Genomic DNA, 11,102 nt, shown 5'->3' with positions numbered 1-11,102 from the left:
ATTATGTCTCCCTAAAATGTATGAAAGCAAGCTGTACCCTGACCACCTTGGGCACATGTCAGGACCTCCTGAGGCTGTGTCACTGGCCCATCCTTAACCTTGGCAAAGTAAACTTTCTAAATTGATTGAGACCTGTCTCAGGTACTTTCGGTTTACTGTTTCAAGTCCTGCCAGGGCAGCCCAAGTCCTGCTTCAGCTTTTGGATGATTCCAAAGTTTGCAGGAACCGGAGTGCATTCCAGTGGTGGACAAGATGGTCCTTGGAGTTTCTCAGTTCACAACCTCTAGAGTATGGGAGAAAATGGAGCCAGAAAAAAATGGTGAGCTGGTGAGACAAAACAACTGTAAGGATTAACAAAACGACTTAGAGGAGTTTTTAGTCCAAACGTTTGAAAGCTAGGAAAAGGATAAATTATAAAAATAGCTCTTTTCACTCCTTTTTTTTTTTTTTTTTTCCAATTTCAATATTCTTTACTGGAAGTAACTGGTTGCAAAATAGTTTTTCAGAGCATAAAACAAGGCATATACATTTTGAGACTTAAAAAATATTTACAATCCTAAAAAGTACAGCATATTAAAATTAGTGGGTAGAAACACCATCCTTCTTTCTACTCACTCCACTTTCTTTTTTTTTTTTTTTTTTAATACTCACTAAGAAGCAAAAAACTACAGTGCCCCAACATCTCTACAGGTATATCTCAACCATGGGCGTATATTTGTAGGTCTCCATGTTCCAGGTGTACATATATGTCATTCTGAGTGTGTGTATCTGGGTGCGGGAAATCACATGAAAGAAGGGCAGAAGCTTCACAAAACAACCTTAGCTTAGTTTAGTTTGTATCCTTGAGACCTTTGTATCATTTCAAAAATGTTCTTCCAGGGCCTGTTGGTCAAATTGCCTTTGGTCTCAGTAGTTTTTCCTTTCCTTTAATTATGTTTCTTAACTATGTTAAAGAACAAAACAAAGACGGCAAACCAGAAAAGTTAGTGCACTGACAGATAGACAGTGTGAAATAGAATTTGGTTTGAAGAAAAATGATTTGCGACTACCCAGAAAAATTTAGGAAGCAAACATGTTAATTGTCTTCCCCCTTAAAATGCATTTGTTCTACCACTGCAACCCTTGATCTTTCAGACCATTGCATCTTTGTTTCCCATTTAGGCCACCCAAAAACCTTTTCATTCCTCACTCTGTGAGACAGCTGTTATGGAAACTGGTGCCAGTGTTATTTGGCTTCATTATAATGAACTAAAGATAAATCTCTGTCTTTGGCTTTGTATCTTTAATAAGAGAGAGGCCAGAATCTGAGCTTCTGGTAGAGCGTAGGCTGGAATCCCAAGTTAAGCAGCCCTCCACTAGAAGCAGAGTTAGTGGCCGTCGGAACAGTTGGAGCCAACACCCTGTTTATGTTCTGTTTCATGCTTTTAAAGACAGGTAAACTGAGTGCAGTGGTGTGTGCCAGTAGTCCTAGCTATTCAGGAGGCTGAAGTAGGAGGATTGCTTGAGCCCAGGAGTTTGAGACTAGATTGGGCAACTAAGCAAGACCCCATCTCTTAGCGGAAAAAAAAAAAAAGAAAATTTTCTCATACTTATAGCTGTAAGCTAATTGAACTTTTTTTTTTTTTCTTTTGAGACAGAGTCTTTCTGTGTCACCCAGGCCATAGTGCAGTGACACAGTCTTGGCTCACTGCAACCTCCACCACCCAGCTCAAGCGATTCTTGTAACTCAGCCTCATGAGTAGCTGGGATTACAGAAATGCACCATCACACCTGGCTAATTTTTGTATTTTTAGTAGTGACAGGGTTTCGCCATGTTGGCCAGGCTGGTCTTGAACTCCTGGCCTCACGTGATCCACCTGCCTCGGCCTCCCAAAGTGCTGGTGCTAGGATTACAAGTGTGAGCCACCATGCCCGGCCAGTTAATTGAACTTTGAATTAATTTATAAAAACTTGCTGAAAACACTGGGCTGATTAAAAATAAATACAGTATTACATATAAGTGCTGAAATAAATTTACCTCCCTAGCCTCCCAAGAGGCTAACAAAGAAAAGGAATGATCAGGGAGAATAAAATCTTGTGTTTTTGTTTCAGAAGAAAAGTTAGCTGAAATATTAATTTTGGAGAGGAAAAAGAGGGAAATATTGCAGGATTTGCAGCTCTCAATATTATTTACTAGTCATGAGAACTTGGACATGCAAATCTAAACTTCAATTTTCTTATTGGTAAAGTAAAAATAAATAATACCTGCCTTCTTGCTAAACATTGTACAGTTGAGAAAATGTATAAAAGGTATTTCATAAATGATGAAATATGTAATAATATTTGTTTGTTTGTATTTTACAAATTCAGACCCTAGCCAGATACAAACAGGTATTTAATTTGGTTTGGTCAACTCAATCACCTTCCCTTTCTTCATCCTGCCCTGCTCCGCGGATCCTGAAATTTTCAGTGTCTTCATGCACAACACTCCATTTGCATTCTCACTGACTTTATCCAACTCAGTTTAGTTGTCTGGAGAAACATTTTTTATAATCCAGGATAAAATTCACTCCCTTTCTCTATTGCCTTTCAATAAGAAATTTTGATTACATGATATTTTTATTATATTTACCTTTTAATAAGACATTTTGATATACATCGTTTTGTTTCTTCAAACTGTTTCTTCTAAAGACATCACTTCCACTGGGCGCAGTGGCTCATGCCTGTAATCCCAGCACTTTGGGAGGCCAAGGCAGGTGGATCACCTGAGGTCAGAAGATCAAGACCAGCCACGTCAACATGGTGAAACCCCGTCTCTACTAAATGTACAAAAATTGGTCATATGTGTTGGCGGGTGCCTGTAATCCCAGCTACTCAGGAGGCTGAGGTAAGAGAATTACTTGAAGCCGGGAGGCAGAGGTTGCAGTGAGCCGAGATGGTGCCACTGCACTCCAGCCTGGGCAACAAGAGTGAAACTTCATCTCAAAAAAAAAAAAAATAAGAAAAAACAAGACACCACTTCCATAGCCCAGCCCACTATACAAGGCATCTCTGGGTCCTGGCCAAATGAATTTAACTATCACAGATTCTTCATGGAAGGCTCAACCAAAACTGTGGCATTTCCATATTTTCTAAGGCTTTTGTTTATTTTTTAAATTAATATTTTAAACAAAGTGCTACCTTTTCAGCCTTACTTTATGCTGTAAGAGTGACTATTTTACTTAAAATTGTCTTAATATAGAGTTCTTAGCCAGATTAATGATATTAAAAACAACAACAAAATTTCACATGTAAGATTTTTATTCAAATTTGATTTACATTCCAAAAGAAATTATAAAATATATTCAGTTGTTTATAAAAAAAGGGCAGGGACAAAACTTTAATTCAAATTATAAAACATGATAAATTTTCAGATTAAAATTGGGCTAGTTGCTTGGAGTAACAAGTTTTTAAATCACGATTTTCCACTTCCACACCAAGGATAACCTTCTAATTAATGATTAGCCATGCTGTAATAGGATAGCACTGAGACTTGAGGAAAGAGAAAAACTGAAGAGCTCTTCCAAGCCCAGACAGGAACTTTTTTATGCCTTCTCATAGTGGCGAACAGCAACCACATCGCCAAAAGTAAGTGTCTGCAAGGTTCAAAAGATAATGAAATCTTTTTATACACGAACATCAGTCACTGAATTTTAAAGATCATCATATATGTGATCTAAGTATTATGCGAAAGAATGACATTTACAAACATTAAATGCTGCATAAACATTTTACATCTTGAAAAGATACTCTATATTGATAATATAGTTTATGTCTCTGAAATGAGAATGAAACAAAAACTGAGATTAGCAATTTAGATTCAGGTCAAAAGAATTCCTTTAGCCTTAAATTATCAGGGTAATTGAGCAGATTAAGTGTGAGAAATGGAGTGTCTATATTCTTTTCTCAGCTATCTGCTTTAAAAGTGAATGAGTTGTATAATAGGTTTACATAACAGTTTTCAATTCATAACCTAGATAAATTTTGAACAGTCATTAGAAAATCCAATCATTTGAGCTGATGGTATTTGGAATGACTTGTTCCAAAATCAATAGGAAAATGTAAAGGTACAAATGTTCTTCTTGCTTTGGTTGTCATGGCTTAGCCTATGTGAACCCAGGTAGGTAGCTGGATAGGATGTGGAACATCAGCTCCGTTACTCTAATGTCAAATCTAACTTGAAGAGTTGCTATAAAACCACTCTACAGAACTTAGGGGGTTTTAGTGCTCATTGTTTTCATGTATTGATGGGATGTTCAGGAGTATAGTATATCCTTGTAATTATTGCTTTAATCTTCCTTTTTGAACTCAATCTTGCCTGATGGTAGTCATGCAGGCCACGGTTGAGCTATCTACTTTTCTGTGTTCAAGCAAAAAAAAAAAAAAAAAATGGAGGTAAAAGCATAAAGGAGAACTTCAGAGCGAATCTTTTAGAAATGAGTCCTTTCTTATGTCGATTGTTGCCAAAAAATGTGAGCAAATATCCTTTAACATTAAAGGAAAACTGTCCCTCTGCTCCCCACCTCCATCTCCACAGAAACATGAATATCTCAGTGTAGAACAGTGCTCATTACAGTAGTCAAATCGAGAAGGGAACATGAGTCCCCATTCTTAAACAACAAAACTTTCTCTGCTGTCATCTTACAAGGACTGTGTAAAGCATTCTCACACCCTCCTCCAAAATTGAATGAGCCTGCCCACCTATGTCAGTATCATCAATATACCATTGCAGGTCACACAAAAAGTGTCTGAGGAGGACTTGGTCAAGGCATAATATTTCTTCTCGTTTGTGATACTACTCCATCGTTAGAGAAATTATTTGTTAATTATTTTATGTTTGATCAATTTAGGACAAAAACAGACAGGGAAAAAGTCTTGTAAAGATGGAGTCAGAAATGGATCAGAGTGATACGACTATAAGCCCAACAACCTCAAGGATTGCCAAGAGCCACCCAGGAAGTAGGAAGAAGCAAGGGAGGGGGCCCACAGAAGGACAGTGGCACTAGGGTCGCCTTGATTTCAGGGATCTAGACTTCAGAACTGAGAAAATTCACTTTTGTTGTTTTAAGCCACCAAGTTTGTGGTACTTTGTTGTGGCAGCCTTAGGACACTAATACATCCTCTTTTACAGATAATTCCTAGTAAGTAAGAAGAGGGTGATTGAAACAAATATTTTTAATGGCTACCTAGTATTAAATATATATGTTTAAAAGGCATATTATGCATTCAAGAAAAAACTGGAAAGAAGTAATGACAAAATGGTTCTCTACGGGAGTCAGGAGCCTTGGCGCAGGCCTGTAATTCCAGCACTTTGGGAGGCCGAGGCAGGAGGCAGGAGCATCACTTTGAGCTCAAGAGTTGTAAACCAGCTTGGGCAACATGGCAAAACCCCGTCTCTACAAAAATATTTAAAAAATAGCCTGGCGTTGGTGGCTTGCACCTGTATTCCCAGCTACTTGGGAGACTGAGGTTGTTGAATCGCTTGAGCCCATGAAGTGGAGGTTGCAGTGAGCCGAGATTGCACCCCTACACTCCAGTCTGGGTGACAGAGCAAGATTTCATCTTAAAAAAAAAAAAAGGTTATCTCTGATGAGAAATTAGAGGAGATTTTAACTTTTATGTTATACTTTTCTGTTATATTCTAAATTATCTGCGCTGAACTTTTGTAACTTTATAAATTAAAATATAAACTAAAGATCTCTTATTACAGGAGCTATAAAGTCATCTGTCTGAGATTCTCTTATAATAGCAATTATCTTTATATATTTCAGTGATTATGGGCTTTATATTTAAATTTTATTTGAGAGACATCCATAGTTATCCTACAAAAAAATCTTTTGACACAGTTTTAGACAAATCAATGGCAACTTTTATTTTTTTAACTACACATGAAATGTTCTCTTTTTCTGCAATCAAAATTGTTGAGCTGAAGAAGACAATTAACTAGGATCTTTTTGTTTCCCCTGTTTTATATATAGTTAAAGAACCTTGCCAGTGATGTATTATTAAAGAAGGAAGGAAGGAGGAAGAATGGAAGGGGGAGGAAGGAAGAGGGAAGGAGGTGAGAGGTGTGGAGAGAGGAGTAAAAAACAAGGAAGAATGGAGAACTGTCATTACTTACCATAACCATTTTGCCATCCTTAATTTCTCTTACAAAATTTGTTTCTTTGCCATCCCATTTCTGTACGTGAACAAGTTTGTCTCCATCCAGGCTAACAACAGACTGAAACCAACAATGAAATGCAAAACATAGCAATAAATACAATTCAGATTTCTGATACGGAAGACAAATGATGTGATTTTTGAAAGAATTGTGTAATTGAATAAATCATGATCAATTAATTATCCTATTGTTATCTCTATTACTTCTAGATTATTATGTAAATTTGAATAATTCATAATTTGATTAAAAATATACATCTAAATAACAAAAATTTAATATTTTAAAAACAAAAATCCCAAACTAGTGCTTTGCAGCTAGTCGTCCTTCTAAAGAAAGCCTTAGAATGAGGCAAACTGCCCATTTAGTCAATCTAGTCAATCTGAGGCAACCTGGGGAATTAAACAAAATGCACTCTCTCTTTCAAACAAACTTTATCAAATGTTTTCTGAAATACAAGCTTGATATAAAATGTGAACAGTATATGGTAAGAGACAAATACAATTGAGATTTATGCTATAGCAAGTACCCATTGTTCAAAATATAACATATGCACACTAAACTAACTTTGGTGTATTTCTCCTTGGATTGAAATATTGAAAATATTCTACACTTTCCAACATCTTAAAAAAAAAAAAAAAAACATGCATTGGAAATCTTTATCTTTATTCCCCCCTCCCCATCCCCACTCTGGAGAAGAAGCAGTTTCTCACCTTACAGTTTCTATCATCTGCAGTGGTTTCATCAAACTCTTCTCCCAGGTGGAAACTAATCTCCGTGTTCTTGAATGTGCTGAGAGTCCTGATGACCACTTTATCTCCTTCCTGACTGATAATTACTGTTGGTTTGGTCACATTTCCCACCTGCCTAGTGGCAAAGCCCACACCTAAAATAGCAAAGGGAACAGTACAGTCTGCAGCAACTTCCAAAATAGCTCACAAAGCAAGAATCTGCTTTCTGATTCTGGAATCCAGGTTCTAAAGTGTAAGTTTCATTAGAACATGATTAGCCATTAATCATGTAAAACACTACTGTGATCATCAGTGGATGCAGAAGAAAACCAAAAAAGTCAGAGAAGCTTCACTTTCTCCACAGAATAGCAGATGCTCTGTGTTTTTGGCCCTGGGTAAGAAGGCAAACAAGTGCCACATTAAAAATCCATTCAGTGGAAAATGCATAGCCTAGCATCTGATCAGGACAATGTGATCTGTCTTTGCCTCTTGCTGACATGATGAGTGAAAAATGGAATCTGCAAGTATCTAAAGCAGCACGATAAGAAGAGAACAGCCGTTCTTATTGTTACCTACCTAGAGCCTTCATGTACTCATCAAAGTTCTGACTGTCGGTCAGCTTCCAGGTAGCACAGAAAGCCTCCACCATCCTTGCCCGTTCCCCTCTTTAGAGACAGGAGGGAGGATATTCTGGTCTAATTGCCACTGCCGCTCAGAAGACCCTTTACACATCAGCAAGCAGCTCCTGCCTTCTTATTTGGAAAGAAGGTGGGCAAAAATCCAATGATTTAAATTGCAAACACACCCCTCCAGTGTCCCTCTTTCCAAGAGGCTGTCACAGAGGGAGGAGAAGGGAAGGAGTGAAGCTCCAATCCTCTTTGTGATTGGCTCAGGCCACTGGGTTAGCAGAGTAGGTCGAGTTCCTCCCAATCGTCACACTACAGCCCTTATGCCTGAGAAAGCTCTGCAGGGATTCAATGGGGCTGGAGGCAGGGAACGGGAAAATGAGAGAAGGTCTTTCAAGTTCAGTGAGAAAAAACTTGGCAAAGGCAATCTCAGACTGCAAGGAAAGAAAGAAGATGCACAATGGGGCATTCAGATTGATTTCCGTTAATGGCAAAGCTGGTCACAAATGAGGACTCCCTTAAAGAAAACCACTGAAATGCCAGACTTTGCAGACAAAGAAGAGTGAATAGTGTGTGTTATTTTCTCTCATTGTTACAGGGAGAGCAAAATGCAGGCTAGAGTATGCCAAACTGAAAAAGAGGAGGGGGAGGAGGTGTAAATGCCTTCCCTAGATATACTGCTTGAAGGCTACTCTGACTGTCAATGAGGAAGCACACTAATTTGGGTCCTTTCCCAACACAAACCGAGAGAATTTAAAGATCCCGTTGTCCTTTCTAAAAATGTGAGAACAAGACTGAGTTGGAAAAGGGATCTAAGGAAGAGTATGGTTAGGACTTACTAATGAGGTACAAAAATAAAGAAAAGAATGCTCTTCCCCCACCTCCTTGAATAGATTATAGAATCCATGTGGAAAAACTGGACAGAAGATTATTGGGTAAGACTTTAAATTACCTGCATTCTAGGACCTTTTGATTTCCTGAGGCCACATCTACATACATACAATCTGCATACATTGTACATTTGTTGGGAGTTAGTGATGGGGAAGGGCAGGAACTGGAGGAGCAGTAGGAATCAGAAGAACTTTGTTTCAATTTGCCCTGACTCAGGGTTCCCCAAGAATGGCAAATACCTTGAGGGTTCTAAGTAGAGTATTTACAGGAAGTCTCTGAAACTCCCCTTCACCCAAAGAGATTCCTTCCTGCCTTACTAGTGCGGACCAGCAATGAAAGCAGTTTACCTGCCTCTCCTGGGGACAGAGCAGGAGAATCCGACTTAGTATTCCCTGCCCTTCTCTCTTCCCTGCTAATTAAACTGCAGCTCAGCACATTTCTACCCATTCCACACCAGATCCAACAGATAAGGCTCGGAAGGCCCTCCTACCCTAACTGGCGCCTACATGCGTCTTCTTTGGTGTCTCAAGGGTGCTTGTTTAATAAAAACTGTAGTCTTCCTTCACAACTGCTTTTCTTCCAATTTTCACTTTATTTGTGACTGTACAAACCAGAGACCTCTGAATCATTTCTAATACTTAACCACTAAAATCAAACTTGATGTCAAGGCCTATCTCTTTTGCCTTGTTACTAGAAAAACCAAACTCTGTAAAACATTTTACAGAGGTTTACTCTGAACCAATATGAGCAACTGAGGCCCAGGGAAAACACAAACCCGAGAAGCCTTGAGAAAGTGGTCCCAAGGCAGTCAGGTTACAGTTTGGTTTTATACATTTTAGGGAGCCAGGAAGTGCAGTCAAAAATATAAAATTAAATATAAAAATATAAATCAATACATGGAAGGCATACATTGGTTCAGCTCAAAAAGCTGGGATATCTTGTACTTGCTGCCTGAGGTTCTCTCTTACCAAATTACAAAGAATAAAATAGTAATTGAATATCTCTGTAGCTGGAAATGAAATGTAATTACACAATAAAAGGACCATTGGCCCACAGTCTCTCCCATAATAGGTAATGCCGGGCAAGGTGTCAGAACCCTGGCATTGGAAAGTGGTCAACTTAAGGGTTGGCAAAAAGAATTTACAGATGCTAGTATAGATTTAAAAAGAAAAGTTTTATTAGATAGAAAGAATTCTCCAGAAGAGTGCAGTGGGCACCTCACTAAGAGGACTGAGTGTGCAGCAGTGGATTTTTCCTTAGGAGTATTTATGGTCCTTAAAGGAGGATCCTAAGGGTAATTTAGATCATATCAGCCACTTAGGTCATGATAAATGATTACATTTGTAGACATTTTGGTGCCTTAATGTCAGCAAGGGTTGCACAATGAGTTGTGATTCACATGTATCCTGGAGATATATAGAAATTCTAGTTAGTTACAAATGTTTGGGAAAGAAACCTGCAACCAGATACCTGTTTTAGATAATAGGGAAGTCTACTTACTTCCGAATTCCTCTGATAAGAGAGTTTTGCTTCTGCACCATCTGCTTGATGGCCCCCAGGTGATCTTTGCTCTCCTCAGGAAGATCAGACAAACTGTTTTTGCTGAAGCAATGGTACAGACACTCCCTAGGGGCTTACCTGTCTGTTCATGGGTACACATTTTATCATGCCCACCCTTACCAATCAACCAGCTAAGCCAGCTCCTGCCCAGGAAGGATGAGGATTCCAATCTTCAAGCAAGGGCTAAATGCAATATCAGTAACGGAATATGATGGTGTGAAGAGGTGTGGGGGTAGGAAAAAATGAGTGAATTTTCTGTCTCTTGGTGATATGTAACTTTTATCTTATTGCATTTTAGAAAATGTAGACTTGGCCGGGCATGGTGGCTCATGCCCCTAATCCCAGCTCTTTGAGACGCAGAGGTGGGCAGATCTGTTGAGCTCAGGAGTTCGAGACCAGCCTGGGCAACATGATGAAATCCCTTCTCTACTAAAAGTACAAAAATTAGTTGGGATGTGGTGGCACATGCCTGTAGTCCTAATTACTCAAGTGGCCGAGGCATTAGAATTTCTTGAACCCAGGAGGTGGAAGTTGCAGGGAGCTGATTGTGCCACTGCAGTCCAGCCTGAGCAATATAGACTAGGTTAGAGGGAGATATATCTCCAAGTATGGCATACCCTTTGAAAGATGCATTTTGGAGAACTGTCCTTCTCATTTCTCTACTATATTCTGCAGTTTTCTCTCCTTTTACCTCCCATTATTTAAATATTCCATTCTTAGCCTGCTTCTAGATCTGACATAGTGACTGAGGAAAGAACTTTTTGCATATTCCAGGTTTATTATTAAAAAGTCCTGGGACCTTCCTTCTGCTCGGGTCACTCATATGCCACAACTCTGCCAAGAAAACTCTTCTCTCCAGCCTCCTGATTAACTTCACTTTTAGGGTTTACTTCAGTTAATATTTCCTCAAGGAAGACTGGGTCAAAACCCTATGGTTATGTCATCCTATGATTTCATTTATGTATTACACATATATCATAATTTCTGTTACTTTTATAATCAGTTGTTTGGTATATTTCTCCCATCTTAAGAACACAAGTTCCTTGAAACATCAATTTTATTCTGCATTGCGCTCTATGACTATTGTCTAGCATAGTATCAAGTCCACTTGATATG

The 11,102-nt window shown here is 38.7% G+C and overlaps 1 protein-coding gene across 3 annotated transcripts; it reads right to left on the bottom strand.

Annotated features, from left to right (window-relative positions):
• Window positions 1–3,261: 3,261 nt before the first annotated feature.
• Window positions 3,262–7,870, bottom strand: FABP7 (fatty acid binding protein 7, brain). 3 transcript variants are annotated; one of them, XM_011944450.1, is made up of 4 exons: window positions 7,486–7,870; window positions 6,892–7,064; window positions 6,140–6,241; window positions 3,262–3,614 (listed from the first exon to the last, which is right to left on the bottom strand). In XM_011944450.1, exons 1-4 carry the CDS (start codon window positions 7,556–7,558, stop codon window positions 3,564–3,566), a joined length of 399 nt encoding a protein of 132 aa, XP_011799840.1. In that variant the 5' UTR covers window positions 7,559–7,870; the 3' UTR covers window positions 3,262–3,563. The 3 variants fall into 3 exon arrangements, with proteins under 3 accessions (XP_011799840.1, XP_011799839.1, XP_011799841.1); XM_011944451.1 differs by lacking the exon at window positions 3,262–3,614 and adding an exon at window positions 5,491–5,580 and having other exon boundaries at window positions 7,486–7,795; XM_011944449.1 differs by lacking the exon at window positions 3,262–3,614 and having other exon boundaries at window positions 4,447–6,241; window positions 7,486–7,795.
• Between the last annotated feature and the right edge of the window lie 3,232 nt (window positions 7,871–11,102).

The sequence above is a fragment of the Colobus angolensis genome, unplaced genomic scaffold (assembly GCF_000951035.1).
Source record: "Colobus angolensis palliatus isolate OR3802 unplaced genomic scaffold, Cang.pa_1.0 Scaffold231, whole genome shotgun sequence".
NCBI lineage: Eukaryota > Metazoa > Chordata > Mammalia > Primates > Cercopithecidae > Colobus > Colobus angolensis.
Note: the sequence above shows the minus strand (reverse complement) of the source record. Positions and strands in the feature narration are given on the sequence as shown.

What these genes read in the sequence shown, in the direction of transcription:
- FABP7 (XM_011944449.1), bottom strand. Translation starts at nt 7,558, where the DNA reads ATGGTGGAGGCTTTCTGTGCTACCTGGAAGCTGACCGACAGTCAGAAC. An exon ending in TGAGTACATGAAGGCTCTAG is followed by an intron (nt 7,065 to 7,485) that starts GTAGGTAACAAT and finishes TTGCTATTTTAG; the next exon opens with GTGTGGGCTTTGCCACTAGG. An exon ending in CAGATGATAGAAACTGTAAG is followed by an intron (nt 6,242 to 6,891) that starts GTGAGAAACTGC and finishes TGTTGGTTTCAG; the next exon opens with TCTGTTGTTAGCCTGGATGG.